Source organism: Mirounga angustirostris, unplaced genomic scaffold, assembly GCF_029215605.1.
Source record: "Mirounga angustirostris isolate CCGP_5_RB_7025 unplaced genomic scaffold, mMirAng1.0.hap1 SCAF_4, whole genome shotgun sequence".
Lineage (NCBI taxonomy): Eukaryota > Metazoa > Chordata > Mammalia > Carnivora > Phocidae > Mirounga > Mirounga angustirostris.
The window spans coordinates 96090521-96110515 of NW_026991712.1; the positions used below are offsets into that span (position 1 = coordinate 96090521).

The 19995-nt window shown below is 38.5% G+C and overlaps 1 protein-coding gene across 3 annotated transcripts in view; it reads left to right on the top strand.

Annotated features, from left to right (window-relative positions):
• Positions 1-18815, top strand: part of SLC16A1 (solute carrier family 16 member 1) — a 48862-nt gene extending 30047 nt beyond the window's left edge. For 2 of the 3 annotated variants that reach the window (XM_064588625.1, XM_064588626.1), the window contains 3 exons: positions 6020-6163; positions 12028-12894; positions 15250-18815. In XM_064588625.1, the coding sequence (XP_064444695.1) occupies positions 6020-6163; positions 12028-12894; positions 15250-15521 (1283 nt within the window). In that variant the 3' untranslated portion in view covers positions 15522-18815. Of the gene's footprint in view, positions 1-2; positions 240-6019; positions 6164-12027; positions 12895-15249 lie in introns of those variants that run through there. The other variant, XM_064588627.1, reaches the window with a different exon arrangement.
• Positions 18816-19995: the final 1180 nt, after the last annotated feature.

Here is a 19995-nt window from a genome sequence, read left to right on the forward strand (position 1 = left end):
CAGGGGGAGTGGGAGAGGGAGAAGCAGGCTTCCTGCTGAGCAGAGAGCCCGATGTGGGGCTCGATCCCAGGACCCTAGGAGCCGAAGGCAGACGCTTAACGACTGAGCCACCCAGGCGCCCCAACCATGACCACTCTTGATCTGTTTGTTCCACTGTAATATTCTGAACAGAAATGAGAAACTGTGAGGGCCTATGATTTGGTCCAACTCCGTATCATTAAAAAGCTCTCAGAAAAATGGTATGTGCACAGCTGATTTTTCTTACTGCTCTCTGCTAGACTCTTAAGATGTAAACACAAAGATTCTTCTTCTTTTTTTTAAATTTTATTTATTTATTTGTCAGAGAGAGAGAGAGAGAGCGTGTGCACAAGCAGAGGGAGCAGCAGGCTCCCCCCTGAGCAAGGAGCCTGATGCGGGACTCGATCCCAGGACTCTGGGATCATGATCTGGGCCGAAGGCAGATGCGTAACCAACTGAGCCACTCAGGCATCCCGCAAATAAAGACTTTTCTTAAATTGATATTGGGAGAATTAGAGTAAATCAGGCTCACCTGAATAACATAGTTCAAAGTCTCAGGTAAAATCTTTGCATGGTGTTAGAATTAAAGAACTGAAAAAAATCTTCCTCTTCTTCCTTGTGATGTTATTCCCCCTAAAAGCATTTCAGCTGAACCTTAAACTTAAGTTTCATCATTTTTTTCCCTGCTGTTTTCCTTGCCATGTTTAAAGGAAATATGGAGAGTAAGTTGCTTACTTAACATCATTTAAAATACTGCTCATTGGTGCAGCCACTTTGGAAAACAGTATGGAGTTTCCTCAAAAAGTTAAAAACACAGCTACCCTATGACCCAGCAATTACACTACTGGGTATTTACCCCAAAGATACAGATGTAGTGAAAAAGAAGGGGCACATGCACCCCAATGTTCATAGCAGCAATGTCCACTATAGCCAAATTGGGGAAGGAGCCGAGATGCCCTTCAATGGATGAATGGATAAAGAAGATGTGGTTCATATATACAATGGAATGTTACTCAGCCATCAGAAAGGATCAATACCCAACTTTTACATCAACATGGATGGAACTGGAGGAGATTATGCTAAGTGAAATAAGTCAAGCTGAGAAAGACAATTATCATATGGTTTCACTCATATGTAGAACATAAGGAATAGCATGGAGGACATTAGGGGAAGGAAGGAAAAACTGAAGCGGGGCGGGGGGTGGGGGAATCAGAGCGAGAGATGAACCATGAGAGACTGTGGACTCCGGGAAACCATCTGAGGGTTTCAGAAGGGAGGGGGGTGGGAGGATGGGTTATCCTGGTGATGGGTATTAAGGAGGGCACGTGTTGTAATGCACACTGGGTGTTATACGCAAATAATGAATCATGGAACACCACATCAAAAACTAATGATGTACTGTATGGTGACTAACATAATAAAAATAAATAAAATAAAATAAAAATTTGTAAAATAAATAATAAAATAAAATACTATTCATTGCACCTTGGAACATCAAATCACAATGTAACATGTAAAAGTCAAAACCTTCCATAATACTTAAAATATATAGTTGCTTAGTGAGAGATTCTAAATCCAAGTGTGCTTATTTACTGAGATTGACAGTGCTTAGTTAGCCAAACTTTCACCTCTGTTAATACTACTTTTTGGTGGCAGTTTAGTATCTCATTATTTTCACATGTAGCTCCTTAATAGCCAATATAAAGATTCTATATTTCAACTGTAAAACCTTAGAATTTGAATTCTTGGAATTCCAGTAACCTGGTGGCAGAGTCAACTAATATTAAGCCCTGTGCACATATTTCACACTAGATTAGATATTGTGAGTGATAGAGAACACTTGATCCTGATACCTGCCTTTGGGGAGCTTATAATCCTATTGAGACAATAACATAAACTCATGAAACAAGAATAAATAGTTGAAGTCATAATTTAACTAAATATATAATTTCATTGCACAGAAAAAACAGGTAACCTGGTTGCCTTAGGGAGAGGTGAATTAGGTGACTGGGAGGACTTATATTTTTCCGCTCTATATCTTTTTATTTTATGCCTTTTGAATTTTGACGGTATGCCTGTTTTGTCTATTAAGTACTTTTAGAGAACATAAGTGCTAAATTGTAGTACTTATTTTCTTTTTATAAGTTCAGAGAAATCAAAAGGGACTTTGGATTATTATCTAGTTTCTGAGAGCCAATAGTTTTGGAAGCTTTGAACTCTGTCTGCCAGGATTTTCTGATCAGGTTTTGACTATGATGGCTTGAAGAAATTGGTACAAATATTATCCAGACGTACTCCAGGTGCTCAGGGTATCTTTAAGCTGACTATAAACCAGGGGTTCCCATGTTGCAATTTGGAGCTGCGCAAGAGCTTGAGAGCCACTCGCATTTTGCATCAGAAGTAAGTGATGTCAGCTGTACTAATGGCACATGACAGTTTCTTCTGGGAAAACAGTTCCTTCTTTGTCCTCACCCAGACATAACTAGCACATTTCTCTGAATCTGTGTTATAATAGGCCTATGAACTGTACCCCTCTCTATTTTTAATGATAGCTAATTGGGGCCATCCTTCCTGAAATAACTCTGAAAGACAAATTGCCTATCGAGAGCCTTGTGGCAGAATTTTTACTAAATGGGTTATTTTGTTTTGATTGGCTCCAAAGTGGTATATCCCCTAGGAATTATCAGTTTTTCAACTGCCACAATTCTTTAACTTAGTGTATTTGGGCCACACCCTCAACACTAATATGTTTTGAACTACCAGTGGTTTAGTATTTTTTTTTTTTTTTAGTACTTTGGTTCAGAGATACGTACTGATGCTTGTTGGAGTGTGAGTATATTTTTAGGGGAGGAGATTTTAGTTGCCTACTCTTTTTTTTTATTTGAGTTTTCCTAGTTTTTTTTTTTTAAAACAGGAAAGTGTAAATTTGCATATTTTCAGTTTCACACTGATGTCTTTAACATTCCTGGTTTAATATTACAGATGTTCCAGTGTTCTTCACGAGTCAATAGTGTGGCAATATTTTGATCTTTGTAATTCTGACTATACAAAATCTATTTCATGACCAATTTATATGAAAATATTTCATGAATATTCTTTCAGTATTTAATTCTTTCATCTTACACAAGCTGTAAATTCAAATTATTTCCAAACCAGCCGTGGTCTAATATTTTCCTGAAGTGACTTAGAAAGTCAATGAAAACTTCTTTATACATATCCTTGGTTGGGCCTGAAATCTCTCCTGGCAACCAGTTCTTGATCCAGCCTTAAAGAGACTTAGTCCTCCGAAATACTAGGATATCAAAAGGTTTGATTCTGGGGCACCTGGGTGGCTCAGTCTGTTAGGCGTCTGCCTTCAGCTCAGGTCGTGATCCTGGGGTCCTGGGATCAAGCCCCGAGTCTGGCTCCCTGCTCAATAGGGAGCCTGCTTTTTCCTCTCCTTCTCCTGCTGCCACTCCCCCTGCTTGTGCTCTCTCTCTCTCTCTCTCAAATAAATCTTTAAAAAGAAGAAAAAAAGGTTTGATTCCTTCTTGCATGCTTACGTACACCATAATTTAAATTTGGGTTCCCTGGGGTCAGAGCTGACCTTTTAATTGAATCATACTGCAGCTTTGAGTATAGTACTAGAATATATGTAACTGCAGAATTTTCCATAGTGTTTATGGAAATAGAATATGTCAACATATAACCAATAATATATTCTGAATACGTACATTCCATATTTTTAAAAAATAGACTTACTGTCTTCTAAGGAACTAATTATAGAATGAACATAATGTCAGAATTTACTGTGCTAATAGAAGAAAATATAATTTCTATGTCTTCTGCTTAATAGCTTAGTTCCAAAAATATGGAGTACAATGTAATAGGGAGAAAATGGGCTGGATTTGAAACTTGGTTCTTGGTAGCTTAGTGACTTTGCAAAGTTCAAACCTCAGTTCATTTCCTTGTGTGCCCTTCCCTACTGATGCATTGCAGTGATCCTCTCTGTTTGCAGTCCTCTACCTTAACCAGGCAGATAAGGTATGGTGTCATGTAAACAAAATTGTCATTCCCCCAAGTCCATATCCATGAAGTACAGACAGAGGTATATTCTTTTATAAAGAAATAAAATGCAATGAATATCATTCAGTATAATCAGAAAATAATGTTAGTCTACTTAAGAGTTGTGTTGCGGCTTTTATTTATTTATTTTTAAGATTTTATTTATTTATTTGACAGAGAGAGACAAAGCGAGAGAGGGAACACAAGCAGTGGGAGTGGGAGAGGGAGAAGCAGGCTTCCCGCTGAGCAGGGAGCCTGATGTGGGGCTTGATCCCAGGACCCTAGGATCATGACCTGAGCCGAAGGCAGACGCTTAACAACTGAGCCACTCAGGCGCCCCACAGCTTTTATTTTTTTTTAAAGATATTTGAGAGAGAGAGAGAGAGCGTGCATGCAAGCAGGGGGGGAGGGGCAGGGGGAGAGAATCTGCAAGCTGACTCCCTGGTGAGTGTGGAGCCCCATGCAGGGCTTAATTTCACCACCCCAGATCATGACCCCAGCCGATACCAAGAGCTGGAGGCTCAACTGACTGAGCCATCCGGGCACCCCATGTTACAGCTTTTGAAACATTGTTTGGTTTGACTAAGAGTTTATTATAATTAACACTTAAAAATATGGAAAGGGGAGTGCCTGGGTGGCTCAGTCGTTAAGCGTTTGCCTTCGGCTCCTGGGATGGAGCCCTACATCATCAGGCTTCCTGCTCTGCAGGAAGCCTGCTTCTCCCTCTCCCACTCCCCTGCTTGTGTTCCCTCTCTCACTGTGTCTCTCTCTGCCACACAAATAAATAAAATCTTAAAAAACTTGGAAAGGGGAATTACAGATTATACCTATTTGTAGCAAGTAAGGAGAGCCCATTTGATACTCATATTTGAAAACTGATACATTAAATTCATCAAATCTTTTTTTTCTTGATCCTTATAATACTTCACATTTTATTTGGTTCCTTCTTTCACATTGAAGAAAAACTGATAATTTTGGTATGCATCTCTTTATAAGAGGAAATTTTATCAGATTATCTTAGATAACACTATTTCCTATCTTCTTGAATTGTTAGATCCAAGATATTTTAACCATCATTTGACTTAATCTCCTGAAAGCTTTGTTTCACAGTACTGCTACCATGAAACAGTAATTTAGGCATGGAATCAGGTTAATTCTAAAGAAATACTCAATTCAGTACCTGAGACGTCTAGGTATAACTGGGAACAGTTTTTTGTTTTCAATTTAGATTTCTTTTTTTTTTAAAGATTTTATTTGTTTATTTGACAGAGACACAGCAAGAGAGGGAACACATACAGGGGGAGTGGGAGAGGGAAAAGCAGGCTTCCCGCGGAGCAGGGAACCCCATGCGGGGCTCCATCCCAGGACCCTGGGATCTTGACCTGAGCCAAAGGCAGACGCTTAACGACTGAGCCACCCAGGTGCCCTCAATTTAGATTTCCTAATTGCAAAGCTACTTAAACTTGAAAAAAATAATTTTGTATTTTTCAGGGTTTTTTTCTTTTTAAAAAATATGACACAAACTACATTTATGATAATGTGTAAATAATGCTCTAATATCATCATATCAGAGTGCCTGTCCAAAAATTAAAACAGAGCAAACTTACTAAATATATTTATCATATCCTAGATCATCAACAAGCCTATCAACATCCATTACCAAGGTGTTCTCAGCCAGTTCTGCCTTATAAGAGGAAGATCAAGGAGAGAACCAGAGTCTTATATTTTAGTAAAATTCCATCCAATATTTATAGATGAGATACACAATGATGTTTTTTAGCATCTTTATTTTCCAATACACCTTTGAGTATGAAATAAATGTAGAAAACAATATTCTTACCATTGTCTTTGTTTTTATCTATTTTAAAGGACTTGTCATTTAGCATCAATGCCTTGTGTAGATATGAGGGAGTTAGTTCCTTTCCTCTGTGTTACTAAATTTCTGGTTCTCTCCTAGGTCCTATCAGCAGTATCCTGGTGAATAAATATGGCAGTCGTCCAATCATGATTGCTGGTGGCTGCTTGTCAGGCTGTGGCTTGATTGCGGCTTCTTTCTGTAATACTGTTCAGGAACTTTACTTGTGTGTTGGAGTCATTGGAGGTAAGTTACTGTTGATTCATTTTCAAGCATTAATTTATTGCTGGCTATTTGGTATTCATTTAACATTCATCTTTCAGATCTTTTGAGTGAAATTCCTACCTTATAGAAATTACTTGATTATCATTTTGAAGAGCTATAGATACATTAAAGGGTACTAGAAAAGCAAACTTCTAAAGAAATTCCTGTTATACAGAGGGTGTTCATTGTTGAATGAATGATTAATGAAAGAGATGATTGCATCCCTTGTCCTAAGAATAGTCAGTGGTGGTAGATAAAATGTGTTAGGCAACTTCTTGCAAAGGTGATCATTGGTTATTACTCTTTCTCATTACCTCTTCGCACAGGGAATAGGCTTCTACTGGAGCAGGAGAGAGTATAGAATATAAAGCAGGAATTATCTGGCAGAATGTCCAAATACATTTCTGAGGGATAGAAGACCCACTTAATAATTCCTCCCTCCTTTTTTGGTAGCCAAATTAAAATAATGAACTGCTGATGAGTATAATAGAGATTATTCATAATTTCACAATCCAGAGAATATGACTATTGACATTTTGATGTATATCTTTCCATACTTTTTCCTGTGCACAAAGATAAAACCTTTTTTAATACAAAAAATGATCAGATAATGTTTTGTAACCAGTTTTTCACTTAACAGGATACCATGAACATCTTTCCATGTCATTAAATACTACAAGATTTTTAATCTGTTATTCCATTGAATAGATATGTACAATAATTTTTTTAGTAAGCTGTATGACACATATGGGGCTTGAACTCACAACCCCGAGATCAGGAGTCTTATGCTCTACTGACTGAGCCAGCTATGCACCCCGATACATACCATAATTTTATTTGACCAGTCTCTTAGTTAATTGTTCAATATTTAGGGTTTTGGTTTTTATTTTTTACATTTTCTTACTATTAATAAACAGTACTGTGTTGATAATCCTTCGTGAACATGAATATTTTCTTAGGATAATTTTGTAAAAGTGGAACTGCTGTGTGTTTTAAAGATACATATGAGCTAAATTGCCAAAAAGATCATGCTCACCATAATGTGAGAGGGCATACAGCCTTGACAACAATGGGATATTATCCTTTTTAATTATTGCCAGGTGAATCATTTAACAGGTGAACAGTATTTCCTGATTTTAATTTAAATCTCTATTAGGAAAGTAAATGTTTTTAATATGTTTGTGGCTATATATTTGGGGTTTTTTGTTTATTGTCTTTGTACAAAATGCTTATTGACTGCTTTTGTGTACCTATTTAAAAATAATGTGTAATAACTTTATAGGTTAAATTATTATCCCTTTGCATAAGACAGTTATTTTGGGGTGCCTGGGTGGCTCAGGTTAAGTGTCTGTCTTCAGCTCGGGTCATGATCTGAGGGTCCTGGGATTGAGCCCCATGTCAGGCTCTCTGCTCAGCAGGGAGTCTGCTTCTCCCTCTCCCCCTGCCCCTCCCCCCTGCTCATGCTCTCTCTCTCTCTCTCTCTCACACTCCCTCTCTCTCAAAATAAATAAAATCTTAAAAAAAAAGACAGTTATTTTTCCAAAAATTTTTTTACATTTAATTATGGTAAAATACATATAAAATTTACATTCCTAACCATCTTTTTAAGTATTCAGTTCAGTGGTATTAAGTATATTCACATTCTTATGCAACCATTTCCACCATCCATTTTCAGAACTGTTTCATCTTACAGAACTGAAACCCTGTCCCCATTAAACAGTAACTTCCTATTCCCCCTCCCCCCAAATATCTGTTCCCAATTAATTTTTTTCTGTTGAATTTTGTTTGGAAGAAAGTTTTTTAATTTAGTCTTATTCCACTTTTTTCCCTCTTCATCTACAATTTCAGGTATTCAAAACTCTCAATACTTCATGATTTTTGTCTTGTATATCATTATTACAAAGTTCTACACTCTAAGATTATGAATATATTTGCCTACTTTTTTTAAATTGTGTTTTAATTCCAGTGTAGTTAGCATAGTGTTACATTAGTTTCAGGTGTGCAGTCTAGTGCTCCAACAATTCCATATATTACTCAGTGCTCATCAAGATAAATGTATTCTTTTTTTTTTTTAAAGATTTTATTTATTCATTTGACAGAGATAGATACAGTGAGAGAGGAAACACAAGCAGGGGGAGTGGGAGAGGGGGAAGCAGGCTTCCCGCTGAGCAGGAAGCCCGATGCGGGGCTCAATCCCAGGACCCTGGGATCATGACCTGAGCCGAAGGCAGACATTTAATCACTGAGCCACCCAGGCGCCCCAAGATAAATGTATTCTTAATCTCCTTCACCTATTTCACCCATCGCCCCACCCCCCTCTCCCCTTGTTCTCTATAGTTAAGAGTCTGGGGTTGTGTTGTTGTGTTTGTTTGTTTGTTTTTGGTTTGTCTCCCCCCTGCCCCTTGGTTCATTTGTTTTGTTTCTTAAATTACACACATGAGTGAAATCATATGCTATTTGTATTCTTTGGCTTATTTAACATAACATTATACTCTCTAGATCCATCCATGTTGTTGCCCATGGCAGGATTTCATTCTTTTTATGGCTAAATAATATTTCATTGTATAGGGGTGCCTGGGTGGCCTCAGTCCGTTGAGCGGTTGAGCATCTGACTCTTGGTTTCAGCCTGGGCCATGATCTCAGGGTCCTGGGATTGAGCCCTGTCTCGGGCTCTATTTTCAGTTAGCAGTGTTTTTGAGATTCTCTTCCTCTCCCTTTGCACCCTCCCCCCACCCACCCCCCACTCCCCCCCGCCGCTCGCTCCCATGCACGCATGTGTGCACACTCTCTCTCTCTCAAATAAATAAATAAATCCTTAACAAAAATAATATTCCTGTGTGTGTATATATATATATCTTTATCCATCACATCTTTATCCATTCACCAGTCAATGGATACTTGGGTTGCTTCCATAATTTGGCTATTGTAAATAATGCTGCAGTAAACATCAGGGTGCATATGTCCCTTCGAATTGGTGTTTTCATCTTCTTTGGGCAAATATCCAGTAGTGGAATTACTGGATCGTATGGTAATCCTATTTTTAGTTTTTTGAGGAACCTTCATACTGTCTTCCACAGTAGCTACACCAGCTTGCTTTCCCACCAACAGTGCATGAGGGTTCCTTTTTCTCCACATCCTCCCCAACATTTGTTGTTTCTTGAGCTTTTGATTTTAGCCATTCTGACAAGTGTGAGGTGATACCTCATTGTAGTTTTAATGGTGATGAGTGGTGTTGAGCATCTTTTCATGTGTCTGTTGGCCATCTGTATGTTTCTTTGGGGAAATATCTATAATGTCTTCTGCCCATTTTTGAATTGGATTATTTGTTTTGTGTGTGTGTGTATATGTTATAAGTTCTTTATTATTTTGGCTACTAGCCCTTTATCTGATATGTCATTTTCAAATATCTGTTCCCATTCAGTACGTTGTCTTTTTGTTTCGTTGATTGTTTCCTTTGCTGTGCTGGAGGTTTTTGTTTTGATGTAGTCCCAAGAGTTTATATTTACTTTTGATTCCCATCTAGAAAGATGTTACAGCTGATGTCTGAGAAATTACTGCCTCTGCTCTCTTCTAGAATTTTTATGGTTTCAGGTCTCACATTTAGGTCCTTAATCCATTTTGAGTTTATGATTGTATATGGTGTAAGAAAGTAGTTCAGTGTCATTCTTTTGCATGTAGTGTCCAGTTTTCCCATCACCATTTGTTAAGGATACTGTCTTCTTCCCACTGCATATTCTTGCCTCCTTTGTCAAAGATTAATTGACCATATAATCGTGGGTTTATTTCTGGGCTTTCCATTCTGTTCCATTGATCTATGTGCCTATTTTTGTGCTTGTACCATACTGTTTTGATTACTACAGTTTTGTAATATACTTGAAATCTGGAATTTTGATACCTTCAGCTTTGTTCTTTTTTTTTTTTTCAAGATTGCTTTGGCTATTTGGGCATCTTTTGTAGTTTCATACAAATTTTAGGGTTATTTGTTCTAGTTCTGTGAAAAATGCTGTTGGTAATTTGATAAGGATTGCATTTAATCTGCTTTGATCCATCTTTGGTTGGATCAAGATTGGATCCAATCTTTGATCCAAAGATTGCTTTGAGTAGTATGGATATTTTAACAATATTTGTTCTTCCATTCCATGAGCATGGAATGTCTTTCCATTTATTATATTTTCCTACTTTTAAACATATGTTCTCCCCCCAGTTCTTACACTTAAAATTTCTGAATGGAAGAAAACATTACATAAAATGAGAAGAAAGAAGTATGAAACTCTCTTTGTTCCCACATGGTTAGTCAGTTTGTTCATTTGCTCTTTTAGTTCCTCAAATATTTATTAACAACCATGTGTATGTCAAGCAATGTTCTAGATTTTGTTGGGAACAGGGCAACAACTAGAGCTAAATCATACTCTTTAATGGGAGGAAACAGACAATACTACTCACAAATGTATGAAGAAATAGGAAAAATATCAGGTAGTGATAATGCTATACAAAGCCTCAAAATAAAATGTTCTGACAGGGAGGGAAGGACTGGGTAGTCTACAAAGGTAGGTCACTCTGAAGAGATGACCTTAACCAAGAGATTTGAGTAGCAACAGGGAACAAGCTTTGTGAAAATTTAGGGGAGTGTGCTTATTGGCACAGGTGAGAATGGTCTGGTATGAGATGAGGAAGAGAGGTAAGGGCCAACGTAAAGGTTATGGATGGGAAGCCATAGCAGGCCTGAAATAGGGGAGTGATCTGCCCTGGTGTATTGGTTTAAGCCTCTGTGAATAGCTTAAACATAAATAGCAGGGAGTTGGAGCAAGTGGGGGCCAGGGAGAGCATCTAGAAGTTATTTGAATATTTACTTTTACTAGCACTGTTTATTGAACAAATTCTACAGTAATTTAAAATTTCACTTTTACATTAAATCACATATCTATGTTAAATCATTTTATATTAAATCATATATATATATATAAATCAGGTATGTTCGTGGACTTTCTGTCCACTTTCACTGATAAGTGTTTACCTATACCTGAGTCAGAGCCACACTGTTGTAATGACTGTAGCTTTTGGAAGTCCATTTAAATATCTGTTAATGTTTGTCCCACTCCTCCAGTACCACCAAAAATTTTCTGGTTGACTCCCATGCATTCTATGTTTTAGAGTCATTTTACCTATTCCAAAATGAAATGCACTGACATTTCATTGGAATCACATTAAATTAATGCATTCATTTAGGGAGTACTGACATCTTGATAATGCTGTGTTTTATTATCCAAAAATTCTGTGTGTGTGTGTGTGTGTGTGGTTTTTTAATTCTCTAACCCTTTAGGAAAGTTACATAATTGTAGTGATTCTAAATTGCACATTTTTTTACTTTTTGGAGCTATTGTAAAAGGAATAATTTTGTATTGCATTTTCTGTTGTAAAATTTGTCTCTAATTGTAACTATCTACTTAATGATCTTCTATTGTTACAGTGACTCCTCGGGTGATTCTGTAAGACTAGACAAATAATATAAGCAACAATCATAAAAATAACATTTATTGAGTGCTTACTACATGCCAGGCACTCTTCTGAGTGTTTTACTCACAGTAGTGCTTTGTCCCCTTTTACATATGAGGAAACACGCACGTGTCTGATACTACCAGCCAGTAAATAGTGATGCTGAGGCTTGAACCCACGTAGTCTGGTTCTAGATCCCATACTTTAAACCACTATACAGTATGTCCTGTAGTGGTGAGGATTTTTATCTCCTTTGTATTATTTATACTTCTCATTTTAATTTCTTTGTTTGGTTATGTAATTCCAGATTTGTTTCTGACATTTATGTGATTTTTTTTCTCCCTCCTCCCCAGGTCTTGGGCTTGCCTTCAACTTGAATCCTGCTCTGACCATGATTGGCAAGTATTTCTACAAGAGGCGACCGTTGGCGAATGGACTGGCCATGGCAGGCAGCCCTGTGTTCCTCTCCACTCTGGCCCCTCTCAATCAGGCTTTCTTTGGTATCTTTGGCTGGAGAGGGAGCTTCTTAATTCTTGGGGGTCTCCTACTAAACTGCTGTGTAGCTGGAGCCCTGATGCGACCAATAGGGCCCCCACCAACAAGTGCAGGGAAAGATAGGTCTAAAGAATCCCTTCAGGAAGCTGGAAAATCTGATGAGAAAAAGGGAGCAGGTGATGCAAGTACAGATCTTATTGGAGGAAACCGCAAAGAAGAGAAACAATCAGTCTTCCAAACAATTAATAAATTCCTGGACTTATCTCTGTTCACACACAGAGGCTTTTTGCTATACCTGTCCGGAAACGTGCTCATGTTTTTTGGACTGTTTACCCCTTTGGTCTTTCTTAGTAATTATGGCAAGAGTCAACATTACTCTAGTGAGAAGTCTGCCTTCCTTCTTTCCATTCTGGCTTTTGTTGACATGGTAGCCAGACCATCTATGGGACTTGTAGCCAACACCAAGTGGATAAGACCTCGAGTTCAGTATTTTTTTGCAGCTTCTGTTGTTGCAAATGGAGTGTGTCATCTGCTAGCACCTTTATCCTCCAGCTATATTGGGTTCTGTGTCTATGCGGGATTCTTTGGATTTGCATTTGGGTGGCTCAGCTCAGTGTTGTTTGAAACACTGATGGACCTCGTTGGACCCCAGAGGTTCTCCAGCGCCGTGGGATTGGTGACCATTGTGGAATGCTGTCCTGTCCTCCTGGGGCCACCACTTTTAGGTATAGTATGCCTTACTACCTCTTTGGTTCTGTTAACATGAAATAGGCATAGAAGATGGAAAAGGGTGATAGAAAGCCAAGATTAGTAAGCTGCTTGGTGGCAGAAAGTATTTCTCATTTCTGTAGCCTCAGTGTTGGCACAGTGCTGGGCACAGCATAATTGCTCAGATTCTTACAGAATTGATTACACTGAACCAACAACCTGAAAGGTGAATCAAATATTTTTACAAATGGCATTCTTTTTTGAATTATGTTTTCTCTTCAAAAAACTTATGTGCTTCTGGGTGTTATACGCAAACAATGAATCATGGAACACTACATCAAAAACTAATGATGTATGGTGACTAACATAACATAATAATAAAAAAAAATTAAAAAGCAAACAACAGCAACAACAACAACAAAAACTTACGTGCTTGTTGTAGAAAAACATGTAAAATACAACTCCACTGCTGATAATAGCTACCATGTAAGCTCATGGTTTACCAGGGACTGTTTCTAACCATTTTCTATATCCTCGTATATCTCACAAGCCTATGAAATAGGACTGTCATAGTTCCTACTTCATAAGAAATAGAAACTTTGAAAGGTTAAATAATTTGCCTTATATCATACGGCTAGTAAGTAAGTATATAATTTGGGAACTGTTTCCTAAGGTTATTAAATACTTCATTTTTTAAATTAATAGCTCATTAGATAACATTAGTGAAAATATAATTTGGCCCTCCTTTTAGATGTATACTTCTTAAAAGTATGATTTGGCTAGTGAGTGAGGATACATAAAAGAAGTCCTACAGCTATCTTTTGATATTGTTCTCTTCCTCCCCATATCCAGTGATTGCCAAGTCTTGTCAGTTTTCATCTCCTAAATCTCTTTCTAATGGGCCCACTTTTCCATCACACCACCACCCTGTCCACAGCTCCTGTCTCCCATCTGGGCTGCTCCATCCACGAGCCTCCTGGCTGGTCTACCCATATCCATTCTATCCGGCCTTCAATCTTTTCTACTCTGCAGGCAAAATTTATCTGTGCAAATGCAAACCTGATAGCCCAGCTGATTAGATCTTTCCAGTTGCTTCCCATTGTTGTCAGGGTGGAGATCAGATTCCCTAATGTGGCCTTCAAGGCGCCTCCCAGCCTGGCCACCAATGTCTCCAGCCTCATTTCCTGTCACTCACCTTTTGTTCTCTCTGCTCCAGCAGCCCCGCCCTTCCTCCTTCCCTCTCACACCCCGCTTCCTCCCACCTGCCTTTGCCCTTGCTGTTCCCTGGCCACAGCCTTCTGCCATCCCTTCCTCCTGGATAACTCCCATCCCCCTCTAGGTCTCTGCTTCATTTACACTTTGAGAGAAGCCTTCCTGACCCTGCTTGCTGCTGCCAACTCCCGATTTTCTGCTTGCAAACCCTCCTTGTCACGGTTTGTGTAATTATTTGATTAACATTTCTCTTGTCCACTGAACTGTGGAGGTTTTCTCCTCTGCCCTCCCTTATCCTCACGGCCAGCAGCCCAGTGCCTGGTGCAAGCGTAGGCTCAGTGAGTTTGGCTGGATGGCCAGTGCCCTGAGTTAGAAAAGCACATGGAATCCTGTTTGAATTGGTTATATTCAGTCCTTCTCTGAGGTATAGAGTAGGGTTTTCCAGAGTTTATTCCTTAACATGCCAATTTGTGAAGTGCTAATAAATTCTACTATCGTGAGGATTTCATGGCCAAAAACATTTGGGGAACACCAAGTTTGACAGATTGCTCTACTAGAGGACCTTGCAGAACCTTTAATATGCTAATGCACGTGGTGACTCTTCACTGGAGGAGCCTAGGATGTGCCTTTTCTTAAGTCTGACTTTGTAGACAGTGAGCGTGATGACAGATGCTGCCTGTCGTGAGGGCTAAGCACTTAAGATGGTGGAAAGGTGTTGCTGTTAGTTAATTCTGTAGCTTCGACGAGGGGGCAGCTTTTTGGGAATGCTGATGTCAGCAAAAGAGCACTGGCGGGGGGACTGCAATTAGCTCTGGGGCCTGGGGCAAGACTCCTACACCTCTTTTGAGCAACAAATTTTTCCATTGTGAAGGGAGAGACTTGATTCTAGGTGATCTCTGGGTCTTTCCCCATTCCAATTGGCCAAGACTTCATTACTTTCAAGGTGCAAAAGTAATGGGATATGCAAGGCCATCTAAAATCAAATGTGACATCATAAAAGATGAGATCATTGTTAACAGTTCCTTTTTAGATGAATCTGTCATTTGTGGGCTCTTTGAGGATTGGTTGTCATCTTCTTTCTGAGTGGATCCTTCAGCTCTCTTTGGGGAAGGTATACTTGGTTACTTTTGTCCACCTAACTTTGTTTTGGATATCTTTAGGTCGTCTGAATGACATCTATGGAGACTACAAATACACCTACTGGGCATGTGGTGTGATCCTCATTATAGCAGGCATCTATCTCTTTATTGGCATGGGCATCAATTATCAACTCGTGGCAAAAGAGCAGAAAGCAGAGAAGCAGCAGAAAAAGGAAAGCAAAGAGGAGGAGACCAGTGTGGATGCTGCTGAGAAGCCAAAAGAATATGCAGCAGAATCTGCAGAGCAGAAAGACACAGAAGGAAGTCCCAAAGAGGAGGAGAGTCCAGTCTAAACCTTTGGGGCGCAAGGGTCAATGAAGCAGCTGTGACCCAAGATCCCTGAAAATATCTACTGGCCTGTAATCCAGCAGTGGTGCTCAATGCCAATAGTGGACATGTGTGTGGGAATTGTACCAGGTGTTCAGTGATGGAAGTTTTGTTTTCACTCCTTACCAGCAGCCTGAATTAAAAATGCCGTACCTTTGGGGAGGGAGTGGTTGGCAAAGAATGAGAGAAGGACGTAGTGTGGGGGTTTTTTTTGTTTGTTTGTTTGTTTAAATCCTAGCTTTTAACAGTGTCCAGAAGATTTTAATATGTGCCTTAAGTTTTAGTCTTTAGAACTCTTTAGGGAGCCTTAACTTTTTAAACCATTCTGCTGAATTCATCTATTTTAAGTGTTATGTTATAAGGAAAAATAACAACTAACTTGTTTCAGACAAATCTAAAATTTAAAATTAATCTTGCTTCATTGTTATTTGTAATATACTGTCAGACATCACCACTGGAAGATTTATGAATAGAAATACTGGTTAGAAGTTGGGATTTTATAAAATCCTGACTAAAATATTTTCCTTGCATCAGTAGTTGCCTGGCATAGTGCCTGATAAGCTATATATTTAGGAAATTTAAGGCATAAAACTTTGGAAACATCTTGGCCGTTCTAGACACATTGTACTCATCAGCACCCCTCTGGAATCTTTTCTTGGGATGCTAATATTATTAGTGTTTGAGAATTTATTTCATTAAATTACTATTTTCCTTATTCAAAGACAAATTTTGAGTGGTTATAGACCATTGCCCCCTTTGAAATTACTTAGTATTTTTCACTATAAAAGTTAATTTTAAAATATGCAAAAGTATATATTTGTACCTCCTTAGTAAATACAACACATCTAATTAAATGTAGACAGATATTTCAAACAGCAGCTGAATTCAGCTTCAGTTTTACCAAAACCTCAGTTAAACTGTGAGATTTAGAATTTTTTTGTTGTTGATTTTCCTGGAATTTTCCCCCATTGATTCATAGTGGTTCCATTTATATCTGTGTCTAGCTTAGAGCTGTGTGTGAGATATTCAATCTTTGTGTGCTTATTTGTTTTTTTTTTAATGTTTGCTAATAAAAGAAAGCCAGAGTGATTTGGCCTCAGGCAAACCAGTAGGAATAAGATTGGGAGGGAAGTTGCTCCTTTTCTTTTTCTGAGGCCTGAAAAAAATTATGTTTTGCTTATAATTATTGGACACATTCTTACTACTCCACACAAAACTAAAGTATTGTGACCCTTTTTACTTACTTGAAAAGTAGAGAAATGAGTTTAGTATAAGGTAGGGAGGATGGACCAGAATGAAATCTGTAAATATTTTTTAACCTAATATCTTCTAAAATGCACAAGAAGATAATGATAGACACTCAATAAATTATATTCAGTGCATTTAAAAATATCATTGTAATTGACACAGTGAAGTATAGGTACAAAACCTTTTGTGTAAGAGGCTGGCTTTTCCAAATAAACTTTTTTTTTTCTTTTTTTTAAGAAATGCTTCTCCCTCCAAATGTTTATTTTCTTGAGAAAATACTACTGTCTTCATTTTCATTATCAAGATCCAATTTGGCCCTTGCTAATATTAAATCATTTAGCTTGTGTGCTGTGGGAGCTGTGTATATGGCTTATTTTTACTTTTCTTCTTTCCTCCTTTTCTTTAAGGTAAGGAAGAGGGGAATTTTGAAATTACCTCTCTGAAAGCATCCAAAGCAGCTAACCCTAAGAACACAATGAAACTTCCCTTTCAATGCCTGAGTGTCATGGCAGATGGAGAAGGAATTTGAGGGGAGAAGCCTGCTGTGATTGTTGGCAGGCTGGGCTCCAGTTGGGACTCTGCTGTTTTCCATCGACCCGAGTCCATAATCTCTTTGTGCCTCCTTTCCCCTTCCATAAAAATGAGGATCACTGTCCATGAGGTAATATAAGTAAAGGAAATGGGAAAGGGGTAGGGTGGAGGAGGAGGAGTACAGGATTATTTTCTCCTGTAAGGGAGGAAAACCTTACCCTTCTTTCTAGGTTCTTTGGATGGCCTAATAATTAAATTGACATAAGACAGATAAGATACGAGAACAATTTAATTTCATACATAACGGGAACTTCACATAGACACGAGAGGGTCAAAAACAATCAGGCAACTGAGACTTACAAGCCATCCAAAGCTGAGGGGTGGGTAGGGTCTGCGGCCTCAAAAGGAATAAAGACAATTTACAAGAAGATGGGAAGAGCAAATGTTTGGTAAACCATGCCATGCAGAGAAGTCTTGTGTTTAAAAAAAAAAAAGGTAATACTGCTCTTCCTGCTACAGGCTCCCTATCTAAATTCTTTTAGGCAATTACAGGTGAGGTAAAAAGCTCTTCAGTCTGTTAGGCATCGGCTGCCTTCAGCTCAAATATTCCACATGCCAAAGTGGCACATTTTGGGACAGCCTTGTTCTGAACCCCATCACTCCATCCCAATTGTTGAGCTACGTCCATACCTAAGACCCTGCTTAGTCTTTGTTCAATAGTTGAATCTTGTTAGTGAAGGGTTAAAAACTGTTTCAAAGCTGGAATTAAACCTTTTATTGCCCAGTGCAACCCTGACTTTTTCCCTCTGAAGAGGCAGGATTAAAGTATTTATTCAAGATTAGTTTTGGTAACAGCCAACACTAAAACCCAGTATAGGCCTACTCTGTGCCATCTATTCTTTGTTATCAGTCAGTGAATTCTCTTTGTGTTGTAGGTTGTGTTCAACACCAGGAAGCAGCTGGGCTTTCTGATCCAGTGTATTGTCCTTTACTCCATGTGAGGACTGTTTTCTTCCAATTCACAGGCTGCTTTGGAAACATAAATGTATGCAAAGAGCACCTATCTTTGTTTTCTGTCCCGCACCTTCCATAAGTCACAGAGAGAACATATACAGCTCTTAAGTAGTTGTAGGGCCTAAAAAGGCTTGGCAGTGTTTAGGAGCATACTCTGAAACAGGCTCCCCAGCCAAAGCTGGAAAATTAAGAAACTGATGGGTTGGTCAATGGCAGAAGATCATGGTGACAAGACTGTATTAATTAGTGTGCTATACTCCAGTCTGTGGAGAATTTAAATTAACTAGTCATGATAAATGAATAATTTCTACAAAATATTCAGGAAAGCATGATGGTAAAAACAAATTATGGAAAATTCAGAGGTGTTTTATCCCTGATTTAATCACGCAGATGACTAATCCTCTGAATTCTTGGGTTGTCTGAATTTAGTTTATGTTTGTATCATAGATACATATGTCAATATTAATCCTGTATTTTAAAAAGGAAAAAAAAATTGTTAAAAGCCATTTAATATTTTTGTACGAGTCAGTGTTTGACTGTATTGAATTTCAGAATGATAAATTGGGTATCGGTTTGTATGAAAAACCTACATGACTGGGTTTTACCTAGCAAATGGTTCATAGTATAACAAACCTAATAATCAGGTATGCACCCCTTCTCCCTGTTTTGCTTGGAAAGATGAGGAAAGGTGAACAGTAAATTTCCACCTTTGCAACACGGGTTGTCTTAATAATCAGGTCAGGCATTTGCCTAGAAGACACGAAGAAAGAGGTTAATGACAGACTTGTGTCAATATGAAAATTCTTTCAGTTCTTGACAGGAAGCGACAGCCCAAACTTGCTTGGCTTGCCCAGATCTGAGCAATTAAGCCAAGTTACTTCAGAGGGTAGAAGCATTTAGAGGGTTTCAAGTACATCACTTCTGAAGTGTGTTCTAGCTTTAGCATTTTAGATTCAGTCTCCCCTTTTCCCCCCCATCCAGTCTGGGCCATAGTGACAAAATCATTCAAATAACAGTGATTGGGAAGAGTACCCATGTGTATGTGTAGATTATCTTAAGCTGAAGAGCATTGGATTTACTTCGTTTTGCTAACTTTTACCCTGACTTGCCTAGAGGAGACTGGGATAGCTAGCCGTGGAATTGCAGCCTGCTGCTTGCTTAACCATATAAGCTACCTGAGTTCAAATTGAGGCTGTGTGACCTCAGCCAAGTTACCGAGCCTCCATAAGCATCAGGTTTTTTTCTTCTGTAAGGTGTTAATAATAATTAGTACCACCTCCCCCCCAGGGTTATCAGGAAGGTTAGTTGATATGTGAGAGCTTATGTTAAATAAGGGCTTCACAAATGTAAATACCTGACTATAAAAAAAAAAAATCAAAGAAAATTAATACTTGGGGAAAAAATTGCTCTTCTAATTCCCAAGATGGATCATTACTTAGGGTAGTTTGGAAGTGACTTTTAAAGATAATATTAGCTAAATTTGGGGCGCCTGGCTGGTTCAGTCAAAAGAGCGTGCAACTCTCCATCTCAGGGTTTGAGTTCAAGCCCCACGTTGGGTGTAGAGCCTACTTGAAAAATAAAAAATAAAGAATATTAGCTAAATTATCAAATTCTCCTTTTGATCAGATCCTCCTTTTATTCTTATAA